General features: G+C 36.3%; 1 protein-coding gene across 2 annotated transcripts in view; it reads right to left on the reverse strand.

Moving 5' to 3' along the window:
• The window catches only part of mnta (MAX network transcriptional repressor a), a 51,912-nt gene that overhangs the window by 16,860 nt on the left and 7,371 nt on the right, over positions 1–27,681 (reverse strand). For both annotated transcript variants that reach the window (XM_061919175.1, XM_061919174.1), the window contains exons 2-4: positions 24,211–24,739; positions 20,036–20,077; positions 19,840–19,951 (exon numbers count right to left, since the gene is read on the reverse strand). In XM_061919175.1, the coding sequence (XP_061775159.1) occupies positions 19,840–19,951; positions 20,036–20,077; positions 24,211–24,739 (683 nt within the window). The remainder of the gene's footprint in view (positions 1–19,839; positions 19,952–20,035; positions 20,078–24,210; positions 24,740–27,681) is intronic.

Below are 27,681 nucleotides of genomic sequence, written 5' to 3' on the forward strand. Positions count from 1 at the left end.
GCAATATCCTCCCCCCCAAAAAATGTTCAAAGTGGAAAGTTGATGTGAAGTAGTTGAAGCTTTATATAAGTGAAGTGAAGTATATTTATATAGCGCTTTTCTCAAGCGACTCAAAGCGCTTTACATAGTGACACCCAATATCTAAGTTACATTTAAACCAGTGTGGGTGGCACTGGGAGCAGGTGGGTAAAGTGTCTTGCCCAAGGACACAACGGCAGTGACTAGGATGGCACAAGCGGGAATCGAACCTGCAACCCTCAAGTTGCTGACACGGCCACTCTACCAACCGAGCTATGCCGCCCAAGTCAATAATAGTTCATAACAACATTGCTTTTCGTTATTAGTTTTTTTGAACAAAAATTCCGACTAAACTTCCGGTGGATTCAAAAGGCCTCCGCTCATGACAATTATAGTTTTTATGTTACCTTTTTAACGGCAAAAACACAAAATATGCAATATTTTTCCCCATTTAAAAAAAAAAAGTGGAATATTTAATGTAAATTCTTGAATTTCTCATAATACCAAAACTGATTTGAACTAATAATTATTATTTTTTTGCGCAATAACTTTTTAAGTAAAAACTGCCTGCATGTCAGCTGTGTGATATTAGTTTATATATCGCAACTTTTTCTCATTACGTTACTCCTGTTTGTTACTTGCATGAGCCTCACAATACGAAGGTCCTGAGTTCAATCCCGGGCTCGGGATCTTTCTGTGTGGAGTTTGCATGTTCTCCCCGTGACTGCGTGGGTTCCCTCCGGGTACTCCGGCTTCCTCCCACTTCCAAAGACATGCACCTGGGGATAGGTTGATTGGCAACACTAAATGGGCCCTAGTGAATGTTAGCCCTGTGATTTTGGTGGTGACTTGTCCAGGGTGTACGCCGCCTTCCGCTCATGTGCAGCTGAGATAGGCTCCAGCAACCCCGAACGGGACAAGCGGTAGAAATGGATGGATGGATTTTTTTTGTATTAGTAAAAAAAATTAGCTGCAAATGGTCCCCAGGCTGGACTTAAGGACACTAGTTTATTAAATAATCCATGTCTTACTGTAAGAATAGTAGCTTTTTCCTCCATGCAAGTGGTATTGTATATGTGACTTAAGGTTGCTGAATACAGATGAATTTTGTACAATTATTAATTTTGTGTGATTTTATTCTAATGATGATAGCGGTTGTAAACAGAGCATTATCCTACACAGACTAATACTTCATCACCATCATCATTTATTTTTATTCCTTTCATGAAAATGCATATTTACAAGCCACGTACAATTGACACTATCATTGTTTTTTTTGTTTTTCTTTCTTATACATTTCCATGATCAGAAAGGAGCAGATGGAAGAATAATATTCTTATATTTATCTGCCCCCTTTTTAACACCAATTATTTTTGATGACTTTATAACTGTTCCCTCCACCAACACCCAAACTCCAACATACTTTTCCATTTTCCTTTAAGCACTTTCACAATGACACGTCCAATCTAAATCAAAACTCAGTTTGATATAATTTCAGTTTTCTCTTTTTGTAACTCTTTTTAAAAACAAATATATTCTTACAGCTTTTTAAGTCTTTGTTTAGAGAATTCCATGCTTTCACACCAACAACAGACAAGCACATTTGTTTCAAATTTGTTCGCACTCTTGGATGTTTAAAGTCATACGGCCTTCTGTGGTTCTCATCTTCAGATGTGAACACAAATAACTTTTGTATGTCCTTCGGAAGAACTTTATTTCTCGCTTTGAACATCATTAATAGTGTATTCAATTCTACAATGTCTTTTAGTTTTAGTAATCCTGACCTAATGAAGAGTGGATTTGTGTGGTCTCTATATCCTACTTTAAAAATGATTCGAATTGCTCTTTTCTGTGAAAGAAATAAAGGCATTATGTTGCTATGATATGTATTTCCCCATATTTCTGTAGAATAATTGAGCAATATAACATTCTCATTGTGTTGTATGGAAAACTAGATTTAACCTTGTTCAAAATAAATAAACTTTTAGATACCTTATTTTTCACATGCATTATATGAGCTTTCCATGTCAACTTTTCATCTAAGATGACCCCAAGAAATCTGATTTCAGACACCTTCTCAATTTTCACATTGTTTATGGATAAACTAACTTCCATCTTTCTTTTATTACCGAATACCATATACTTAGTCTTTTCCAAATCTAAAGATAATTTATTTATATACTTGACAACAAAACGTTCCTTTTTACGGCGCCTGGTGAAACTGTGCAGCAAACGGGTGTTTAAAATGCGAGTGCTGCTCTACTGCTGCAGCGTGCAAGGGGGGAGGGTGTGGGGGTGACGTCACATGGCTCACACTAGCCATGTGCTTGCTGATCATGTGGCTTTAAAAGCTCAGAAAGGCGGAGGAGGAGGGGCTGAGCAGGTGGGAGGACTTCTACTGCAGCCTGGATTATTTTACAGCTTCCAGGGAACACTAGGACTCTTTTGCATGAGACCTTGATAGCAGATTGACACACATGTTTCTTATTATTCAGAAACACTTGCATGTGTTGTCAGCTGCCCACAAGTACAAGTAGAGCACAGGTGTCAAACTCGAGGCCCGGGGGCCACATCTGGCCCACCATATTTAATATGGCCCGCATAATGGTAATATGCTTTAATCAAGAATATTTTCTTACAAAATGTATTTGTTCTTTTCATTTTGATATTCAAAAGATACATGAACTGCATGCTTATACTTATATACATGTATTTTAAAATGTAATATATAATAACGCAACAAAATAAAAAATAAGTACCGTATTTTTCGGAGTATAAGTCGCTCCGGAGTATAAGTCGCACCTGCCAAAAATGCATAATAAAGAAGGAAAAAACATATATAAGGAGTATAAGTTGCATTTTTAGGGGACATATATTTGATAAAACCCAACACCAAGAATAGACATTTGAAAGGCAATTTAAAATAAATAAAGAATAGTGAACAACAGGCTGAATAAGTGTAGGTTATATGAGGCATAAATAACCAACTGAGAAGGTGCCTGCTATGTTAACATAACATATTATGTAAGAGTCATTCAAATAACTATAACATATAGAACATGCTATACGTTTACCAAACTATCTGTCACTCCTAATTGCTAAATCCCATGAAATCTTTTACTAGACTAGTCTCTTACATGAATGAGCTAAATAATTTAATTTGATATTTTACGGTAATGTGTTAATCATTTCACACATAAGTCGTCCCTGAGTATAAGTCGCACCCCCGGCCAAACTATGAAAAAAAACTGCAACTTACAATCTGAAAAATACGGTACTTGAATATCAGCTTGACTTATGAGTTCAAAGCAAGTTATCAAAGTGTGCACTGTAAAAATCACAATACACTTTACGGTAAAAAAGCAACTTTGGTATTGTTTCTGTGTTTACAGTAATACACTGTAAAATCAACAACTGTAGATTTTACAGTATAAGAGTGGTACTGTTTTTCCATTCTGTAGAGGAAACACTGCAACTTTTACAAAAAAATTCTAGCAACTAAGCAAGTTTTTTCACACTAAAATCTATTTGGGTTTTTTTTAAGCAAAGGTTAAAAAAAAACTGAATAATCAAATGCTTAGGCAATAATGCAATATTAAAAGCCGAATCCTTACTTTTTTTAAATTTATTTAATCATATATTTACAAGCGACCCTCTGTGGGCAGACAACTGCGATGTGGCCCTCAATGAAAACAAGTTTGACACCCCTGATGTAGAGTGCTGACTCATCTCCTTTTGAGGTTATAGTCTGCTTGCATTAGGGCAGAGAGACTCAAGACTTGAAGAACATATAAATTAGCGTTAAGGATGCGTACCGCTTATGTTTGGAGTGATGTTAACACAAAATCGGTCGTTTAGAACAATGCCGGTGCCCAAATTGTCAAAATTATTGCAGCCATACAAAAAACATCAGATGTGATGTTGGATGCTCATAATTCCAAGTGTTCCTGAATGCAACCTTGCTCACTATAACCCTCATTGGTGCATAATGCTGAAGTGCTGTTGTTGTTGATGTTGTTGGTGTGTTAAAGGTGGAGTGCACTTTTTGGGGAATTTTGCCTATTGTTCATAATCATAACAAAAGACAAGAACACCTTTTTTTAGGATTTTAAAGATGATAAAAAAAACACCTGCAGAATGTGGCTAATCCCAGTCACCGTTGTAGCCTTCAAAGCCCTCTAAAACAACTACAACATCCTCCGTTTTATATACACACTGCAAATATATATATATATATATATATATTATATAATATATAAATAAATAAATGTAGTAGACACATGCAAATATGAAGAGGCGACATCACACTGTGACACAGCAGACAACACAACAGGAATAATGAACAAGAAGTGACTAAACTTGCCATCCAAACAATACACCGTTTGTTGACAAGATGATAGGACCACCATCAAAGCACTTTCACTCTCTTTATTAACCACGATTAACGCAATCCGTTGAAAAGATTCAAATTGGCTGGCGTCTAACACGTAAAGCTAACAACCCTCGATGATGTCACACGTCACTAGGCAACAGGCCCCGCCTTTAAAAAAAAAAGCACACACGCACACTGTGCGCACATATGAATTGTCTCAACAGCAAATGCAAGACATTTGCAGGTTTTTTTTTGGTAACGTATTAATTACTTTCCCTAATAGTTAATTACATTTATTAAAAAAATACCAAAACAATTATTGAATTATTAAGATAATTACTCTTTAAGTTAAAGTACCAGTGATTGTCACACACACACACACACACACACACACACACACACACACACACTAGGTGTGGTGAAATGTGTCGTCTTCACTTGACCCATCCCCTTGTTCACCCCCTGGGAGGTGAGGGGAGCAGTGGGCAGCAGCGGTGCCGCATCCAGGAATAATTTTTGTTGGAATTGGGGGTTAAATCACCAAAAATGATTCCCGGGCGCAGCACCGCTGCTGCCCACTGCTCCCCTCACCTCCCAGGGGGTGAACAAGGGGATGGGTCAAGTGCAGACGACACATTTCACCACACTTAGTGTGTGTGTGTGTGACAATCATTGGTACTTTAACTTAAAGAGTAATTATCTTAGTAATTAAATTATCCATCCATCCATCTTCTTCCGCTTATCCGAGGTTAGGTCGCGGGGGCAGCAGCCTAAGCAGGGAAGCCCAGACTTCCCTCTCCCCAGCCACTTCGTCCAGCTCTTCCCGGGGGATCCCGAGGCGTTCCCAGGCCAGCCGGGAGACATAGTCTTCCCCGGTATGACGTGCCCTAAACACCTCCCTAGGGAGGCGTTCGGGTGGCATCCTGACCAGATGCCCGAACCACCTCATCTGGCTCCTCTCGATGTGAAGGAGCCGCGGCTTTACTTTGAGTTCCTCCCAGATGGCAGAGCTTCTCACCCTATCTCTAAGGGAGAGCCCCGCCACACGGCGGAGGAAACTCATTCCAGCCACTTGTACTCGTGATCTTGTCCTTTCGGTCATGACCCAAAGCTCATGACTTAGGTGAGGATGGGAACGTAGATCGACCGGTAAATTGAGAGCTTTGCCTTCTGGCTCAGCTCCTTCTTCACCGCGACGGATCGATACAGCGTCCGCATTACTGAAGACGCCGCACCGATCCGCCTGTCGATCTCACGATCCACTCTTCCCCCACTCGTGTACAAGACTCCTAGGTACTTGAACTCCTCCACTAGGGGCAGGGTTGGTGATGCCACTCCAACCTTTTCCGGGTGAGAACTATGGACTTGGACTTGGAGGTGCTGATTCTCAATTATTTTTTGGTAAATTGACAAGTAACAAATTACTTTTTTAAAGTAATTTTCAGAACGCTGTTACACTGGAAAAAAAGCTAGTCATTGAAACAACATGAGACTCTGTAAACTGCCAATTAGAAATGGCTTTTCACAGCAGCAGTGCTTGGAAAGACAACATTAAGTGGCGAAATTCGTCGACGGAGAAAGTAAAACCGCTACGGAAAATGTGTCCTGTTTCATGTAAACAAAACAGATCCCTATTCTACAGAGTAGGGATGCACCGAAATGAAAATTTGTGGCCGAAGCCGAATAAAATTTAAACGCTTGGCCGAAGGCCGAATACTGAATGCAGTTTTTCATAATTGTTTTTAATATTGCATAAATAGCCTAGAATAAATATTTAGACATGTTTTTCAAATAAAGTATTTTTTATTGAATATTGACATTTTTTTAATATTCCAGTAGCCTTTGCTTTTCAAACGAAGCACAAAGTTTTTAATTTATATTAGGCCTTCAAACAAAACATGCATTCCAAAAAAAAATAAAGTGCATTAAAGTGGATAAACCCACAACAAATGAATTATTGTCCTTTTGGCAAAAGTCTGCTTAGCCACAGTAGATATGCTAATAATGTAAACAGAAGGCTCAAGTAAATCTCAATTAAGTGTGTGCTTGTAACCTCTTACACTTATACAGGTACACAACATATCCCAACGTCACTGCACGTTGGTTGATTGCGTCACCGCGTCAAAATTTTGCGTCACACGCCACTATTCGGCCTTGTTTTTAACTCATTCCACCGAAGGCCGAATGTGGCTTTTTTTTTGCCATATTCGGCCGAATATATTTGGTTACCGATTAATCGGTGCATCCCTACTACAGAGCATTGAAATGAGGTAACTACTATCACACAACCGTGTTCTCAGTGTAGAAAGCACACAATCACTTTGTTTGGCACAAAAGCCTTTGAGAGAAGCTGACAAAATGGATGTGAGACATTGTTGCTCCCTCTGAATAGAGCTGACCCAGAATGAGGCAGCGACTAATAATCGTATCCACAGTGGAAAGTGTCTTGCCTCCAAAGCTAATATTGCTTTCCAACAAGTGTTACACACGTCACCGCAAACGCTGTAATTATGAGGTAACAGGAAGAGGCCGTGTGCTTCTGTGTGACAAGATGCAGAAACAGAATCAACGCCGTGTTACGTCGTTGACCCGACGACTTGGGGTGAAAGAGGCTAGAGGGCTTGTGGCCTGCTGTGACCATCTTAACTGTGCCAACAGGAGAGATAAGAGAGCACAAAAGCGGAGTGGAAAGCCTCTTAAATCAAGCCCCACCTGAGTTGTGTTGTAAAAGAGTACAAGTGTAGCGCATGCATGTGTTGTTCATGTGAGGATGTTGACACACAGCAGCACTCAAACATAATTGGTCATTAATAAAGGACACAGCACTTACAAGTCATTAGGAAGCAGCCATTTGATGAGATTGTTTACATTTGCACTTTATAGCATGTGTTGCATACATTTACTTGCAAGTATTGTCGGAGGTTACATTTCTTTATTACAAAAGATTTTTTGGACACTTTTTGTGTATGAACTCGTTTTGTTTTACATACAATTTCATTTAATAAACATTTGTGAGCAAAATTTGTTTGAAGCAACAGATTTTTCTGCACACCGTATTTTAACTAACTGAATTTTTTTAAACAAATTTTGCCCACAAATTTTTATTGAAAAATGTTTGAAAAGTGATTGTTTTACATAAAATGATGCTAACAATGTCATTCAATAAAAATTGGTTTGAAAAATTCCGTTTGTTAAAATACGGTGTGCAGAAAAATGTGTTGCTTCAAAACGCTCAATTTAGAAATGTTTGTAATCTAACAATCTGAATTTTTAAAGACAAATTTTGCTCACAAATGCTTATTAAATGAAATTGTATGTAAAACAAAACGAGTTCATACACAAAAAGTGTCCAAAAAAGGCTTTGTAATAAAGAAATGTAACCTCCGACAATACTTGCAAGTAAATGTATGCAACAAACTGAATTTTTCAAACCAATTTTTATTGAATGACATTGTTAGCATCATTTCATGTAAAACAATCACTTGTAAAAATTATTTCAATAAAAGTGTGTGGGCAAAATTTGTTTAAAAAAAATTCAGTTAGTTAAAATACGGTGTGCAGAAAAATGTGTTGCTTCAAAACACTTAATTACACAAAACCCACACTTTCCTCACAATTTTTTTGTTAGATTTTTTTTAAACTGATTGTTTTACAAAAAAAATTGTGGGCAAAGTGTGTGTTTTGTGTAATTCAGTGTTTTGAAGCAACACATTTTTCTGCACATCGTATTTTAATTAACTGAATTTTTCAAACCAATTTTTATTGAATGACATTGTTAGCATCATTGCATGTAAAACAATCACTTTTAAAAAGTATTTCAATAAAAATTTGTGGGCAAAATTTGTTTAAAAAAATTCAGTTAGTTAAAATACGGTGTGCAGAAAAATTTGTTGCTTCAAAACACTGAATTACACAAAACACACACTTTGCTCACAATTTTTTTGTAAAACAATCAGTTTAAAAAAAATCTAACAAAAAAATTGTGAGGCAAGTGTGGGTTTTGTATAATTAAGTGTTTTGAAGCAACAAATTTTTCTGCACACCGTATTTTAACTAACTGAATTTTTTTAAACAAATTTTGCCCACAAATTTTAATTGAAATAATTTTTAAAAGTGATTGTTTTACATGAAATGATGCTAACAATGTCATTCAATAAAAATTGGTTTGAAAAATTCAGTTTGTTAAAATACGGTGTGAAGAAAAATGTGTTGCTTCAAAACACTGAATTACACAAAACACACACTTTGCCCACAATTTTTTTGTAAAACAATCAGTTTAAAAAAAATTGTGAGGAAAGTGTGGGTTTTGTGTAATTCAGTGTTTTGAAGCAACACATTTTTCTGCACACTGTATTTTAATTAACTGAATTTTTTTAAACAAATTTGGCCCACAAATTTTTATTTAAAAATGTGTTAAAAGTGATTGTTTTACATAAAATGATGCTAACAATGTCATTCAATAAAAATCGGTTTGAAAAATTCCGTTTGTTAAAATACGATGTGCAGAAAAATGTGTTGCTTCAAAACACTGAATTACACAAAACACACACTTTGCTCACAATTTTTTTGTAAAACAATCAGTTTAAAAAAAATCTAACAAAAAAATTGTGAGGAAAGTGTGGGTTTTGTGTAATTAAGTGTTTTGAAGCAACACATTTTTCTGCACACCGTATTTTAACTAACTGAATTTTTTTAAACAAATTTTGCCCACAAATTTTTATTGAAAAATGTTTTAAAAGTGATTGTTTTACATAAAATGATGCTAACAATGTCATTCAATAAAAATCGGTTTGAAAAATTCCGTTTGTTAAAATACGGTGTGCAGAAAAATGTGTTGCTTCAAAACGCTCAATTTACAAATGTTTGTAATCTAACAGTCTGAATATTTAAAGACAAATTTTGCTCACAAATGTATATTAAATGACTTTTTGTAAAACAAAACGAGTTCATACACAAAAAGTGTCCAAAAAAGGCTTTGTAATAAAGAAATGTAACCTCCGACAATACTTGCAAGTAAATGTATTATAACTAACTGAATTTTTCAAACCAATTTTTATTGAATGACATTGTTAGCATCATTTCATGTAAAACAATCACTTGTAAAAATTATTTCAATAAAAATTTGTGGGCAAAATTTGTTTAAAAAAATTCAGTTAGTTAAAATACGGTGTGCAGAAAAATGTGTTGCTTCAAAACACTTAATTACACAAAACCCACACTTTCCTCACAATTTTTTTGTTAGATTTTTTTAAACTGATTGTTTTACAAAAAAATTGTGAGCAAAGTGCGTTTTGTGTAATTCAGTGTTTTGAAGCAACACATTTTTCTGCACACCGTATTTTAACTAACTGAATTTTTCAAACCAATTTTTATTGAATGACATTGTTAGCATCATTTCATGTAAAACAATCACTTTTAAAAATTATTTCAATAAAAAATGTTGGGCAAAATTTGTTTAAAAAAAATTCAGTTAGTTAAAATACGGTGTGCAGAAAAATGTGTTGCTTCAAAACACTTAATTACACAAAACCCACACTTTCCTCACAATTTTTTTGTTAGATTTTTTTTAAACTGATTGTTTTACAAAAAAAATTGTGGGCAAAGTGTGTGTTTTGTGTAATTCAGTGTTTTGAAGCAACACATTTTTCTGCACATCGTATTTTAATTAACTGAATTTTTCAAACCAATTTTTATTGAATGACATTGTTAGCATCATTTCATGTAAAACAATCACTTTTAAAAAGTATTTCAATAAAAATTTGTGGGCAAAATTTGTTTAAAAAAATTCAGTTAGTTAAAATACGGTGTGCAGAAAAATGTGTTGCTTCAAAACACTGAATTACACAAAACACACACTTTGCTCACAATTTTTTTGTAAAACCATCAGTTTAAAAAAAATCTAACAAAAAAATTGTGAGGAAAGTGTGGGTTTTGTGTAATTAAGTGTTTTGAAGCAACACATTTTTCTGCACACCGTATTTTAACTAACTGAATTTTTTTAAACAAATTTTGCCCACAAATTCTTATTGAAATCATTTTTAAAAGTGATTGTTTTACATGAAATGATGCTAACAATGTCATTCAATAAAAATTGGTTTGAAAAATTCCGTTTGTTAAAATACGGTGTGCAGAAAAATGTGTTGCTTCAAAACACTCAATTTAGAAATGTTTGTAATCTAACAATCTGAATTTTTAAAGACAAATTTTGCTCACAAATGTATATTAAATGACATTTTTTGTAAAACAAAACGAGTTCATACACAAAAAGTGTCCAAAAAAGGCTTTGTAATAAAGAAATGTAACCTCCGACAATACTTGCAAGTAAATGTATGCAACACACTGAATTTTTCAAACCAATTTTTATTGAATGAAATTGTTAGCATCATTTCATGTAAAACAATCACTTGTAAAAATTATTTCAATAAAAATTTGTGGGCAAAATTTGTTTAAAAAAATTTCAGTTAGTTACAATACGGTGTGCAGAAAAATGTGTTGCTTCAAAACACTTAATTACACAAAACACACTTTCCTCACAATTTTTTTGTTAAATTTTTTTAAACTGATTGTTTTACAAAAAAAATTGTGAGCAAAGTGTGTTTTGTGTAATTCAGTGTTTTGAAGCAACACATTTTTCTGCACTGTATTTTAACAAACTGAATTTTTCAAACCAATTTTTATTGAATGACATTGTTAGCATCATTTCATGTAAAACAATCACTTTTAAAAAGTATTTCAATAAAAATTTGTGGGCAAAATTTGTTTAAAAAAATTCAGTTAGTTAAAATACAGTGCAGAAAAATGTGTTGCTTCAAAACACTGAATTACACAAAACACACACTTTGCTCACAATTTTTTTGTAAAACAATCAGTTTAAAAAAAATCTAACAAAAAAATTGTGAGGAAAGTGTGGGTTTTGTGTAACTGTTTTGAAGCAACACATTTTTCTGCACACCGTATTTTAACTAACTGAATTTTTTTAAACAAATTTTGCCCACAAATTTTTATTGAAAAATGTTTTAAAAGTGATTGTTTTACATAAAATGATGCTAACAATGTCATTTAATAAAAATCGGTTTGAAAAATTCAGTTTGTTAAAATACGGTGTGCAGAAAAATGTGTTGCTTCAAAACACTGAATTACACAAAACACACACTTTGCTCACAATTTTTTTTGTAAAACAATCAGTTTAAAAAAAATCTAACAAAAAAATTGTGAGGAAAGTGTGGGTTTTGTGTAATTAAGTGTTTTGAAGCAACACATTTTTCTGCACACCGTATTTTAACTAACTGAATTTTTTTAAACAAATTTTGCCCACAAATTTTTATTGAAATCATTTTTAAAAGTGATTGTTTTACATAAAATGATGCTAGCAATGTCATTCAATAAAAATCGGTTTGAAAAATTCAGAATGTTATAATACGGTGTGCAGAAAAATGTGTTGCTTCAAAACACTGAATTACACAAAACACACTTTGCTCACAATTTTTTTGTAAAACAATCAGTTTGAAAAAATCTAACAAAAAATTGTGAGGAAAGTGTGGGTTTTGTGTAATTAAGTGTTTTGAAGCAACACATTTTTCTGCACACCGTATTTTAACAAACTGAATTTTTTTTTGTTTTGTTAAAATAGGCTTTTAAAAAGAAATGTGTAAAAAGTCAATGTATAAAATTCAGTGTAAAAATTGTGTTGCTTCAAAACACTTAATTACACAAAACCCACACTTTCCTCACAATTTTTTTGTTATTAGATTTTTTTAAACTGATTGTTTTACAAAAAAAATGTGAGCAAAGTGTGTGTTTTGTGTAATTCAGTGTTTTGAAGCAACATGATTTACACTGAATTTTATACATTGACTTTTTACACATTTCATTTTAAAAGCCTATTTTAACACAACAAAATCTCAAACAGAAATTTTGTTTACACTTTTTCAATTCAATTGTTAGCGTAAATGTTAGTGTAAATTAAAACAAATTATATAAATTACTTGTCCCAAAAAAAAAAAAAAGACGCAAATTAACCTCTGAATTTTTACATACCAAATTTTAAATCACTGTATTTTTTTTGTTCTGTCCAGCCACTCAGACAAAATAATGTTGATGTGGATGATTATATCTGCTGTACAGATTACCTTTAAAAAAAAGAAGTGTGGCTACTTCTCTTGTTGCCTTATTTGTATTTGACTTTATTTAATGGATTTACCGGTATGTTAAATGTTTGCCGGAGAAGGAGGGAATAGAAAAAAGGAAGACTGAGAGGGACAAGACCGAGACGACAACAACAATAGAACAAGATCAGCAAATACAATATGTGCAAATATGATATGAAAAGTGATAGCAAAAAAACAGTGAAGTAAATATTAATAACACCAAATTGACTCAGAACTTTATTGTGCTAACCTAAACCCAAACTAAACTGCTGTAGTTTAACAAAGTGATTTTTTTTTAAAACACACTCATGTAAAAAATGACATTCCCAAAATACAGTGACATAAATTTTGTGTCCAAAAAAAGGTTTAGTAATAAACACACAAATTTAAACTGTAAATTTTAAAACACTATATTTTAACACATTTTCAAAGTAATTTTTTTTTTTTAATTATGTCTAAAAAAAAATTTCTTAATAAAAGACACAAATGAACCTGAATTTATAGACAGTGAATTTTCAAACTTGGTATTTTAACAAACCAATTTTGCTTACAAATTTGTTTTCAATGAAATTGTCCGCATAATTTAATGTAAAAATAAAAAAAATACTAAACATTTTAATACACTATATTTGAACAAAATTTATTTTTAAACATTAATTTTCCTCATACATTTTTTTTCTAATGATATTGTAAACATATTTTCACTTTTGTTAATTCAGTGTGGAAAAAAAGCTTTCTTACACAGTGAATTTTCAAACATGGTATTTTAACAAACCAATTTTGCTTACAAATTTGTTTTCAATGAAATTGTCCGCATAATTTAATGTAAAAAACAGAAAAAAACTCTAAATTTCAAAACACTTTATTTTATCAAAATCAATTTAAAAAATTTTTTTGCTCATACATTTTTTTCTAATGATATTGTTAACATAATTTCATATTTTTTTCATTCAATGTGTAAAAAAAAAAGCTTTCTTACACAGTGAATTTTCAAACATGGTATTTTAACAAACCAATTTTGCTTACAAATTTGTTTTCAATGAAATTGTCCGCATAATTTAATGTAAAAAACAAAAAAACCCTCTAAATTTCAAAACACTATATTTTAACAAAATCAATTTTTAAACTTTTTTTGCTCATACATTTTTTTCTAATGATATTAACATAATTTCATATTTTTTTAATTCAATGTGTAAAAAAAAAAGCTTTCTTACACAGTGAATTTTCAAACATGGTATTTTAACAAGCAAATTTTGCTTACAAATTAGTTTTTTAATGAAATTGTCCGCATAATTTAATGTAAAAAACCTCTAAATTTCAAAACACTATATTTTAACAAAATCAATTTTTAATTTTTCTTTGCTCATACATTTTTTTCTAATGATATTGTTAACATAATTTCATATTTTTTTTATTCAATGTGTAAAAAAAAGCTTTCTTACACAGTGAATTTTCAAACATGGTATTTTAACAAACCAATTTTGCTTACAAATTTGTTTTCAATGAAATTGTCCGCATAATTTAATGTAAAAAACCTCTAAACTTAAAAAACACTATATTTTAACAAAATCAATTTTTAAACATTTTTTGCTCATACATTTTTTTCTAATGATATTAACATAATTTCATATTTTTTTAATTCAATGTATAAAAAAAAAGCTTTCTTACACAGTGAATTTTCAAACATGGTATTTTAACAAACCAATTTTGCTTACAAATTTGTTTTTTAATGAAATTGTCCGCATAATTTAATGTAAAAAACAAAAAAAAAACTCTAAATTTCAAAAGACTATATTTTAACAAAATCAATTTTTACTTTTTTTTTGCTCATACATTTTTTTCTAATGATATTGTTAACATAATTTCATATTTTTTTAATTCAATGTGTAAAAAAAAGCTTTCTTACACGGTGAATTTTCAAACATGGTATTTTAACAAACCAATTTTGCTTACAAATTTGTTTTTTTAATGAAATTGTCCACATAATTTAATGTAAAAAACCAAAAAAACCCTCTAAATTTCAAAACACAATATTTTAACAAAATCAATTTTTAGTTTTTTTTTGCTCATACATTTTTTTCTAATGATATTGTTAACATAATTTCATATTTTTTTAATTCAATGTGTAAAAAAAAGGCTTTCTTACACAGTGAATTTTCAAACATGGTATTTTAACAAACCAATTTTGCTTACAAATTTGTTTTTTTAAAATGAAATTGTCCGCATAATTTAATCTAAAAAACTTCTAAATTTAAAAAACACTATATTTTAACAAAATCAATTTTTAAACATTTTTTTCTAATGATATTGTTAACATAATTTCATATTTTTCTAATTCAATGTGTAAAAAAAAAAAGCTTTCTTACACAGTGAATTTTCAAACATGTTATTTTAACAAACCAATTTTACTCACAAATTTAGCTTAAACATTTTTTCTATGAAAATGTCACAATAATTTGATGTTAAAACAATGTAAAATCCATTCACAAACTTCAAACTCGGTGACAAAAATTCAGTGCACAAAAAAGGATATCACACTAAAGACTCAAAAATAACTTCCATAAATGTGTGTCACTCAGGGGAAAAAGGTGTCCAGGCTGTGGTGTTTAGTTTGGTGCTCAGCTGTAAAGGAGGTGTGTTGTCTAATCACGGAGGTGGAGGGTGTGGGGGGTATATAGGGTGACAAGCTGTGTACCCGCACTGCCCTACTTTCAGCTTCATCAGCCCGATCAAGAATGTTCTAGTGTTATCATCATGCTGCGTATCAAACACTACATCGTAAAGCTGCTAATAGTGTGAGTGTGTAAGGGAGAGGACAACAAGTGTCAGCTTTCAGTTAAAGACAGGATTCAAACAAGACCCTCAACACGTTCACAAAAGTCAAAGTACTATACACAAAAAGTTGTGCATTTCTTTAAAGCAGGGGTCACCAAGGCGGTGCCCGTGGGCACCAGGTAGCCCGTAAGGACCAGATGAGTCGCCCGCTGGCCTGTTCTAAAAATAGCTGAAATAGCAAGGTTGGTGACCCCTGCTTTAGAGACGGTTACAAAAGCTCAGATGGCTTTGTCTGCACAAAGATGAGTCTTGGTGGCGTTCATGACAAACTAGGCGACCCAGTTAGAAAAATGATGACTGACTCACACACTGATTCAATCGTTTGAATGTGAGGTTTTACTGCATTGCGTGGGACTTCAGACTTTTGCAGTTAAACTTAGGCCTCAAACTTTATTTCTCGGTCTCCAATCCGTGTAAAAAACACTGTAAGCTCACATACTAGGGATGCACCAAAATGAAAATTTGTGGCCAAAGCCGAAGCCGAATAAAATTTAAACGCTTGGCCGAATAATGAATGCAGTTTTTCACAATTTTTTAAATATTGCATAAATAGCCTAGAATAAATATTTAAACATGTTTTTCAAATAAAGTAATTTTTTATTGAATATTGACATTCTTTTAATATTCCAGTAGCCTTTGCTTTTCAAAAAAAGCAGAGTTTTTCATTTAAAATAAAGTGCATTAAAGTGGATAAACCCACAACAAATGAATTATTGTCCTTTTGGCAAAAGTCTGCTTAGCCACAGTAGATATGCTAATAATGTAAACAGAAGGCTTAAGTAAATCTCAATTAAGTGTGTGCTTGTAACCTCATACACTTATACAGGTAGCCTACACAACAGGCTAATAATGTAAACAGAGGCCCCACTAAATCTCAATAAGTGTGTGCTTGTAACCTCATACACTTATACAGGTACACAACATATCCCAACGTCACCGCACGTTGGTTGATTGCGTCACCGCGTCAAAAAATTGCGTCACACGCCACTATTCGGCCTTGTTTTTAACTCATTCCACCGAAGGCCGAATGTGGCTTTTTTTTGCCATATTCGGCCGAATATATTCGGTTACCGATTAATCGGTGCATCCCTATCACGTACTAAACATGATGTGCACTAAATGGTGTTATATGCCCCTGAGCACACTGTCCATATACATGACAACAAACAGGAAAGAAAGAAAGCCTGCAAAAAGCAGTGTTGGGGAAAATGGCAGAAAGTTTTTAAGTGAGTATGTGTCACTGGCTTTTTTTTTAACAAAAAGGTATAACAAAAACACTAAAGTCTAACACGTTAGATTTTTACAAATTAGTTGAATAAAAATTGTGGTTACAGGCAGGGCTGGGCGATATATATCAATATATTGTGGGTTTGTGTCTGTGCAATATAGAAAATGACCACCGTATTTTTCGGAGTATAAGTCGCACCTGCCGAAAATGCATAATAAAAAAGGAAAAAAACATAAATAAGTCACACTGGAGTATAAGTCGCATTTTTGGGGGAAATGTATTTGATAAAACCCAACACCAAGAATAGACATTTGAAAGGCAATTTAAAATAAATAAAGAACAGGCTGAATAAGTGTACGTTATATGAGGCATAAATAACCAACTGAGAAGGTGCCTGCTATGTTAACATAACATATTATGTAAGAGTCATTCTAATAACTATAACATATAGAACATTCTATACCTTTACCAAACTATCTGTCACTCACAATTGCTAAATCCCATGAAATCTTATACTAGACTAGTCTCTTACATGAATGAGCTAAATAATAGTCTTGTGTTTCTCTGAGTACAGAAGTACTTGAACGCACCGTAACAACACCTCTGTCTTGTATTCCTCTGAGTACAGAAATACTTGAAGGCACCGTAACAACACCACTGTCTTGTATTCCTCTGAGTACAGAAGTACTTGAACGCACCGTAACAACACCTCGGTCTTGTGTTCCTCTGAGTACAGAAGTACTTGAACGCACCTTGACAACACCTCTATGGTGAATTCCTCTGAGTAGAGAAGTACTTGAACACACCATAACAACACCTCTGTCTTGTGTTCCTCTGAGTACAGAAGTACTTGAACGCACCTTGACAACACCTCTATGGTGAATTCCTCTGAGTACAGAAGTACTTGAACGCACCTTGACAACACCTCTATGGTGAATTCCTCTCAGTACAGAAGTACTTGAACACACCTTGACAACACCTCTATGGTGAATTCCTCTGAGTACAGAAGTACTTGAACGCACCATAACAACACATCTGTCTTGTGTTCCTCTGAGTACAGAAGTACTTAAAGGTACCGTCACAACAGAAGTACTTGAACGCACCGAAACAACACCTCTATATTGTATTCCTCTGAGTACAGGAGTACTTGAACGCACCATAACAACACCTCTGTCTTGTATTCCGAGTACAGAAGTACTTGAAGGCACCGTAACAATACCTCTGTCTTGTATTCCAAGTACAGAAGTACTTGAACGCGCCGTAACAACACCTCTGTCTTGTGTTCCTCTGAGTACAGAAGTACTTGAACGCACCGTAACAACACTTTGGTCTTGTGTTCTTCTGAGTACAGAAGTACTTGAAGGCACCGTAACAACACCTCGGTCTTTTATTCCTCTGAGGACAGAAGTACTTAAACGCACCTTGACAACACCTCTATGGTGAATTCCTCTGAGTACAGAAGTACTTGAACGCACCGTAACAACACCTCTGTCTTGTATTCCTCTGAGTACAGAAGTACTTGAACGCACCGTAACAACACCTCGGTCTTGTGTTCCTCTGAGTACAGAAGTACTTGAACGCACCGTAACAACACCTCGGTCTTGTGTTCCTCTGAGTACAGAAGTACTTGAACGCACCGTAACAACACCTCGGTCTTGTGTTCCTCGGAGTACAGAAGTACTTAAAGGTACCGTAACAACAGAAGTGCTTGAACGCACCGTAACAACACCTCTGTCTTGTGTTCCTCTGAGTACAGAAGTACTTAAAGGTACCGTAACAACAGAAGTGCTTGAACGCACCGTAACAACACCTTGGTCTTGTGTTCCTCTGAGTACAGAAGTACTTGAACGCACCGTAACAACACTTTGGTCTTGAGTTCTTCTGAGTACAGAAGTACTTGAAGGCCCCGTAACAACACCTCGGTCTTGTGTTCCTCTGAGTACAGAAGTACTTGAACGCACCTTGAAAACACCTCTGTTTTGTATTCCTCGGATTGCAGAGGTACTTGAACGCACCGTAACAACACCTCTATATTGTATTCCTCTGAGTACAGGAGTACTTGAACGCACCATAACAACACCACTGTCTTGTGTTCCTCTGAGTACAGAAGTACTTAAACGCACCTTGACAATACCTCTATGGTGAATTCCTCTGAGTACAGGAGTACTTGAACGCACCATAACAACACCTTTGTCTTGTGTTCCTCTGAGTACAGAAGTACTTGAAGGCACCGTAACAACACCTCGGTCTTGTGTTCCTCTGAGTACAGAAGTACTTGAAGGCACCGTAACAACACCTCTGTCTTGTGTTCCTCTGAGTAGTACTTGAACGCACCGTAAAAACACCTCTGTCTTGTGTTCCTGAGTACAGAAGTACTTGAACGCACCGTAACAACACCTTTGTCTTGTGTTCCTCTGAATATAGAAGCACTTGAAGGCACCGTAACAACACCTCGGTCTTGTGTTCCTCTGAGTACAGAAGTACTTGAAGGCACCGTAACAACACCTCTGTCTTGTGTTCCTCTGAGTAGTACTTGAACGCACCGTAAAAACACCTCTGTCTTGTGTTCCTGAGTACAGAAGTACTTGAACGCAGCGTAACAACACCTTTGTCTTGTGTTCCTCTGAATATAGAAGCACTTGAAGGCACCGTAACAACACCTCGGTCTTGTGTTCCTCTGAGTACAGAAGTACTTGAAGGCACCGTAACAACACCTAGGTCTTGTGTTCCTCTGAGTACAGAAGTACTCAAACGCACCGTAACAACACCTCTATGGTGAATTCCTCTGAGTACAGAAGTACTTGAACGCACCGTAACAACACCTCTGTCTTGTGTTCCTCTGAGTACAGAACAATCACTCAGTTCTAAAAGAGCACAGTTTGTAGGTTCAATGTGCACAATTAGCATAGCTTAGTTACTCAGACACTAATGTTTGTGTATACGTTTAGAAATGGCGTATGTCTTTTCTACATGGGGAAACATTTTATCTCTTGTTTTCATGTTAGCATTTTGCTCGCGAGCTGGCACCAGTCAGTCCAGGAGTTTATAAAGTGCATCCATCAATCCTTTTTTTTTATCATTTGAAATTAAAATGGTAATACTGTCAATAGTTTCATCATTTACACCGTGTAACCTTACATACTTATGATGCATGCGAGCAAACTCATGAAATATCATTTGTTTTCCAGTTGAATGTAGGATATTATATGGTTATTAAAAATTTTTTAGCATCCTCTCACCTGGATGTATCTCAGAGCACTTCTCAGCACGCTCAGATTAGAAGTTTTCTTCTCGTCAATGTTGGGGATGTTCTTCTTGAGCGTCTCGAAACACTCCTTCAGGTGGGCTCGTCTGACGGGACACATCAACACACCGCTGGGATTTTCATTTCGGTCCTTTTCACACAAACACCACTGTACAATAATTATGACTCACCTGTTTTTCTCCAGCTTGTTATGCACTTCTCTGGTGCCCGCCCTGTAGGAGCACACGGCACTACATGAAGGATTGTTTATTATAATGTTCAATACAAAGGAAAACATGATGTTTTTATAAGCTACACTCACAAGAAAATGATGTTGATCTGTGTATCTGATGTTGCTATGACAACAAAAACTCTGATAACTGTATTAACTGTGTTTTTAAAATGTCTAAATGGTGCGTGCTACTCAGAGTAAAAATAATATGTCAACTAGTTCCTTTTTCTATCTTTATTACGTACAGTTTGAGCAGAACCAAGTCAATAATACACAATAAATAAACTAAAGTCTTGTGTACAGGAAATTAAAGATTTTGTAAAAAAATTAATTATCGCTCTATTTAGTCGATGGCGTACTAAAACTAGACTTGGTATCGACATCACCAATCTATTAAGAGTTCATATCCTCTTACGTGTACACCTGCTCGCTACACGCCAACGTCATCAAATTGATAAATTAGCTGTTAAGCTAACTTAAAACAAGTGAAGTGAACTATGTTTATATAGCGCTTTTCTCTAGTGACTCAAAGCGCTTTTACATAGTGATACCTAATATCTAAGTTACATTTAAACCAGTGTGGGTAGCACAAAATAAAACAATTAATACGTGCTATTTCATTCAATCTCTAAATTAGCTGGTAATATATGTTAAGACAAAGCAAAAAAAAGGTGCTAAATGGCCATTAAGATTGCTTTAAATACGAGTGTTGTTTCAAGCTAGCTTAGCAGCTAATTTAGCCATTGGCTTGCTTTTACTCCAGTGATAATGCTACTTGCAGTTTATTTGCCGCAATGGAGGCGATGAACATTAACTTAATATTAACTGGGGCGGTATGGCTCGGTTGGTAGAGTGGCCGTGCCAGCAACATGAGGGTTCCAGGTTCAATCCCTGCTTCTTCCAAACTAGTCACTGCCGTTGTGTCCTTGGGCAAGGCACTTTACCCACCTGTTCCCAGTGCCACCCACTCTGGTTTAAAAATGTAACTTAGATATTGGGTTTCACTATGTAAAAGCACTTTGAGTCGCTAGAGAAAAGCGCTATATATATATAATTCACAATTCACAAAAGGCGCTTTGTCATCAAATTGCTAAATTTCCTGGTAAGTTAACTTAAAAAGAGTGAAGTGAATTATGTTTATATAGCACTTTTCTCTAGTGACTCAAAGCGCTTTTACATAGTGAAACCCAATATCTAAGTTAAATTTAAACCAGAGTGGGTGGCACAAAAACAACTCAATAAATACGTGCTATTTGATTCAATCGCTCAAAAAAAAGGTGCTAAATAGACATTAAGATAGCTTGAAAAAAAACAAAATACGAGTGTTGTTTCAAGCTAGCTTAGCAGCTAGTTTAGCCATTGGCACGTCTGCTCCAGGCTTGCTTTTACTCCAGTGATAATGCTACTTGCAGTTTATTTGCCGCAATGGAGGCGATGAATATTAAGTTAATATTAACTGGGGCGGTATGGCTCGGTTTGTAGAGTGGCCGTGCCAGCAACATGAGGGTTCCAGGTTCAATCCCTGCTTCTTCCAAACTAGTCACTGCCGTTGTGTCCTTAGGCAAGGCACTTTACCCACCTGTTCCCAGTGCCACCCACTCTGGTTTAAATGTAACTTAGATATTGGGTTTCACTATGTAAAGCGCTTTGAGTCACTAGAGAAAAGCGCTATATAAATATAATTCACAATTCACAAAAGGCGCTTTGTCATCAAATTGCTAAATTAGCTGGTAAGTTAACTTAAAAAGAGTGAAGTGAATTATGTTTATATAGCACTTTTCTCTAGTGACTCAAAGCGCTTTTACATTGAAACCCAATATCTAAGTTACATTTAAACCAGTGTGGGTGGCACAAAACAACTCAATAAATATGTGCTATTTCATTCAATCGCTAAAAAAAGGTGCTAAATAGACATTAAGATTGCTTGAAACAACACAAAATACGAGTGTTGTTTCAAGCTAGCTTAGCAGCTAGTTTAGCCATTGGCACGCCTGCTCCAGGCTTGCTTTTACTCCAGTGATAATGCTACTTGCAGTTTATTTGCCACAATGGCGGCGACGAATATTAACTTAATATTAACTCGGGCGGTATGGCTCGGTTGGTAGAGCGGCCGTGCCAGCAACATGAGGGTTCCGGGTTCAATCCCTGCTTCTTCCAACTGTCCTTGGGCCAGGCACTTTACCCACCTGCTCCCAGTGCCACCCACTCAGGTTTAAAAATGACACTTAGATATTGGGTTTCACGATGTAAAAGCACTTTGAGTCACTGGAGAAAAGCGCTATATAAATAGAATTCACTTCAGTGAAGTGGATCCACCCTAAATGGACAAATTGGGCGTAGAAAGTGATCTGCCTCTGTCAGCCTAATCAATAATGAGCTCTTGTGGTTGCCATTAAAAGGCGTTAGTTAATAATCAGCATGTATACAGTATTTCCTTGAATTGTCGCCGGGCATATAGTCTGCACCTGCCTTGAATTACTGCCGGGTCAAGGGTGACACTTCCCCTGTCATCATTTTCAAAATGGAGGAGGCTCATTTCAATACCGGTAATTTGATATCACATAAAGGGAAGAAGATTAAGAGCTATTCAGTAGGATTTAAGGTCCAAGCTATTGCTAAAAAGAACAGTAAGCAGCTATGTTTTATTAATATGGCTGTGGAGAGGTGGAGCCTACGGTTCGACAGACAGGCAGGGCACGCTGGAGCCTGGCCCAAGATGGCGGCGAGGAGGGGGCGTCGGCGAGTGAGCAAAGAGGAGGAGCGGAAGAGCGACCTGGACGGAGGTTTTATTGAAAAATAAACAAAGTCAAACTGCTCAAGCCATGTCCTTCCTTGGTGGTCCTGGGAACCCGCAAGACGACGGCTTGATACCGTCACAATACCGTAGCTGTGTGTGTCAAATATGAGTCATTAAATGAAACCCGCCTCCTGGTGGTAAAGGGCGCTAGTGATCCTTCTTGCGACTACTCGGCTGCAGAAGAAGTGACAACGATTGACGTGATATGTGCTGGGATGGATATGACGGGCCTTTTAGGATGTAACACTCCTATGCTGGCTATGTAGACAACCAGGCTGAAATAAAGCATGTTCCAGTCCTAAATACCCAGTGTATTATTTATACAATAACTCTTCCTGGTGGCAGCGGTGGGATAAAGAGATCAGCCACAGAGCAGAACGGGGGGGGGGAGTTGTCCGAGGAGAATTCTGTCGTCGCCCGCACTTGAGGAGCCGAGCTAACTGATAGCAGTTTTCTAAACTGGACTTTCAATCGAAGCAGGAGGTAATGAAGGAAGATCTCCATCGAGACAGAGAGACTTTTAAAACTGAAGAAAGATAAGGAAGACTTATAGTGTGTGAATGTGAGTGTGAATGTTGTCTGTCTATCTGTGTTGGCCCTGCGATGAGATGGCGACTTGTCCAGGGTGTACCCCGCCTTCCGCCCGATTGTAGCTGAGATAGGCGCCAGCGCCCCCCGCGACCCCGAAAGGGAATAAGCAGTAGGAAATGGATGGATGGATATATAAACAAGTTATCGATGCTTTTAATCAGAAGGAGCTGGCATGGACTTCATTTATAAGTAAAGGTAAGACCATAATAACGTTTTTTTTATTAAATGTGCTTTTCATGATGGTATCCTTACATCACACTCAAATTTTTACCGCATGCCTTTGGTACGCGCAGGAGTGAGAAGAGGTTTTAAATTAATCAGCGCCCCGGCGGTAATTCAAGGAAATACGGTATTTTCAGGAATATCGGCAGAAAAGAAAGCGAAAGTTGTCTAAATGCTCATTTTGTTGGAGTTGAACGGGACTCTAGCTGCTGTGTTGGATCCGCTTTGGACTGGACTCTTGCGACTGTGTTGGATCCATTATGGATTGAACTTTCACAGTATCATGTTAGACCCGCTCGACATCCATTGCTTTCCTCCTCTCCAAGGTTCTCATAGTCATCATTGTCACCGACGTCCCACTGGGTGTGAGTTTTTCCTTGCCCTTATGTGGGCCTACCGAGGATATCATAGTGGTTTGTGCAGCCCTTTGAGACGCTAGTGATTTAGGGCTATATAAGTAAACATTGATTGATTGATTGATTGATTTGTACATAGACGGGCTGATTTCAAGGAAAGCGTCTTACCCGCCGGGCCGTCTCTTGAGGTCGAGCAGGCGGCCGTCATCAGTAGGACTCCCCCGGCTGGTGGGGCTGTTGCCCCGCGAGGGCGGCGTTAGTGTCCGGGGGGTTCCAGTGGGCTGCTGCGGGGCCGAGACCATGGGGCCGGGGTGCTGATGGACATTAGTGTTACTGGCCTGCTTCTCTGCCGGCTCCTGGTGGCTCACGTCGTCGGCTCTGGACGGCGGAGAAGGCGGCGAGACTATTTCCTGAGGAGAAAGAGGTTCCTTCTTGGGGGAGACCGCGGGCGGAAGAGGCCAGTGGGTGACGGGGCGGGGGGGCGAGTCCTCCGTTTTGGGTGTGACCAGCGGGAAGGGAATGATTGCGACGGGCATGAAGGGGGGAGGCGGCGGCAAAGGGGCCGGGGGCCGCTCAGAGTCCAGTACCTCTGTTTTAACAACATTGTTGATGTAGCCCACGGAGGTGTAGTTGTTCAAATGGACACACTTTTGCTCGCTCAGCTGATCCAGGCGCAGTTTTCCTTTCAGTTCATCCTCTGTGAAAGACAGCAAACACACATTAAAACTCATACATATGACATCACTTCCTGTTGCTGTTGCCTCACATTCCAGCCAACAAGCCTATTTGTAACAGGAAGTTAGGTGATCAGTGAAAATGTTGCATGCGGGTGCTGTTCTTGTCTTGAATAACATTTATTCACCATACCAACTGTATTTATACAGCCCTTTAAAGACAAGTGAAGTGAATTATATTTATATAGCGCTTTTCTCTAGTGACTCAAAGCGCTTTACATAGTGAAACCCAATATCTAATTTACATTTAAACCAGTGTGGATGGCACTGGAGCAGGTGGGTAAAGTGCCTTGCCCAAGGACACAACGGCAGTGACAAGAATGGCGGAAGCCGGAATCGAACCTGCAACCCTCAAGTTGCTGGCATGGCCACTCTACCAACCGAGCTATTCCGCCGCCCCACAGTTGAAGAACAAAGGGCTGTGCAGCACAAATAAATAGAGGCAAAGGACAGACTAAAAAATAACATTTAAAACAGAAATAAAATACACATTGAAAAAGCAAATACAAATTACCCTAAGGACAATTTGTTGGATAAAAAGCAGTTAAAAAAAAGTTAAAAACATTTCAAAGTCTCATGCTGGGTTAAAAGCCAGTGAATAAAAATGGGTTTTAACAAGGGTCTTAAAAATAGCCAAAGAAGGGCAACCGATATATTTGAACCGATACACTACCAATTTTTAGCACTTTTCTGTGTGTTGGTAAATATGAATTTTTTTTATAACAAAATCTAGTTTTTTTTATGGCAACATTTAAAAATGAGCCGATTATGACAACTACTGTCCAGTTGTACCTTCTGTTATTATCCCATTTCTCAGTCTCATTTGCAAGTATAACATTGCAATTATTGATTGATATATTTTTATTTCAAATATGCAGAAAAACAAGAGCAAGCCTTATCCAATACAGTGCTATAGCCTTAACAGCCCGTCCATCCATCCATTTTCACCCTGGACAAGTCGCCACCTCATCACAGGGCCAACAAAGATAGACAGACAACATTCACATTCACACACTGGGGCCAATTTAGTGTTGCCAATCAACCTATCCCGGTATAGGTGCTGGGTGGTATAGCTCGGTTGGTAGAGTGGCCGTGCCAGCAACTTGGGGGTTACAGGTTCGATTCCCACTTCCGCCATCCTAGTCACTGCCGTTGTGTCCTTGGGCAAGACACTTTACCCACCTGCTCCCAGTGCCACCCACACTGGTTTAAATGTAACTTAGATATTGGGTTTTACTGTGTAAAGTGCTTTGAGTCACTAGAGAAAAGCGCTATATAAATAGAATTCACTTCACTTCACATCCCCAGGTGCATGTCTTTACAAAATGAAAACAATGGAGCATAAAAAAAAGCAATAACAAATGAGTATTGGACTTTTCTTTTTTTGTACATATTTGAAATCATATAAAACAGTTGTAACAATAAAACCACATAATTAAAGTTGTATAATTTGTGGTGTTTGTTGCACCCTAAAAAGTGTTAATACTGTAAGTATTGTACATATTACGCCCCAGCTGTAGTTCTGGTATTTGGAGGTGTTGCCATGGCCATGTAAAATCGCTAATGCTAATCGGTAGCATGTCAATAGCAAGTTGCATTTTTCAAAACAGTTCTATAATTCCCAACTGTCTGTGAGGCCGTGGATGCACACGGGCTGACTTCTGAAGTCTGTGTGTTCAATTCGGCTTCTCAGGTGTGCAACAACTTGGGCAAGCTGACCATGAATATTTGCCAAAAAGAAGAGGGAGGAAAAAACATTGCTTTTTCCTATAAAAACAAAAAAGATGAAAACTTTTAAAAGTTTATAAGCTGTGTTATGTTTTGGGACTCCATACAATTGTTCTTTAATGGAAGAGGTGGCTAAGTGTATCTTGCAGACCCCTGACCTCGGGGTAGTTTCAGTCCGCTCTTAGTGCTGCTGGAGTGAAACCCAAGTCCCCAAGTCTTGACAACAACAAACAAATTTAAAAAAAAAAGGTCCATCAAATATGCTATTGAGGCATAAATAAGTCCAACATTGTCTTTCATCAATGAAAGCTTTATTTATGTCCTTTTTGTTCTTCTATTCCTTGTGAGTGTAGTAAGTTTGTGATGTGCGATACCACTGATTTTCTTTATACGATTTGATACCAAGTAAAATTCAGGTTGATATCAATCCAATACTGATACTTTGTGCAAATATACCTAATGTGTCGGGTGGAATGTAAAAAGTGGTGTATGCTGTTGGGGAATTATCTTCAAATAATAAAAAAAAAAAAATCACAGTGCAAAACAAATGATGGCATTTTTCAGCACAAAATGTGTTAGAGTTGAATAAAATCTGTTTGTAGTGTCTCTAACAAGCAACAGTAAAAGTGTTTTGATAATACGGAGTGACTCATTTTATTTGTATGTCATTTTCTTAAATAGACAAAAGACGGACTGACACAGCAGTGAGCTGCTGCACAAAAGTAGTCCTCACTAGTCGTGTTCCATTGAGACAAGAGCTCAATGATTTTCATGATCTCAAACAACTTAAGTTGCAAAAATATCCAGATTTGGATTTAAGAATCAATCAGAGCACGCGTGTCAACCTCAAGGCAGATCTGGCCGCCACATTATGTGATTATTTAATGTGGTCTGCCATTTCATTCAATGTGATTATTTAAAGTGGCCCATCACCTCATTCAATGTGATTATTTAAAGTGGCCCATCACCTCATTCAATGTGGTCCTCCACATCATTTAAAGTGGTCCACCACATTATGTTTGATTCCACGTTGTTTAATGTGGTCTGCCACATTATTTAATGTAGTCATTTAATGTGGGCTGCCACGTGATTTAATGTAGTCATTACTGTAGCCTGCCACGTCATTCAATGTAGTCATTTATTGTGGTCTGCTTAATGTAGTCATTTAATTTAGTAT

Source organism: Nerophis ophidion, linkage group LG13 (genome assembly GCF_033978795.1).
Source record: "Nerophis ophidion isolate RoL-2023_Sa linkage group LG13, RoL_Noph_v1.0, whole genome shotgun sequence".
In the NCBI taxonomy this organism is placed as follows: Eukaryota; Metazoa; Chordata; class Actinopteri; order Syngnathiformes; family Syngnathidae; genus Nerophis; species Nerophis ophidion.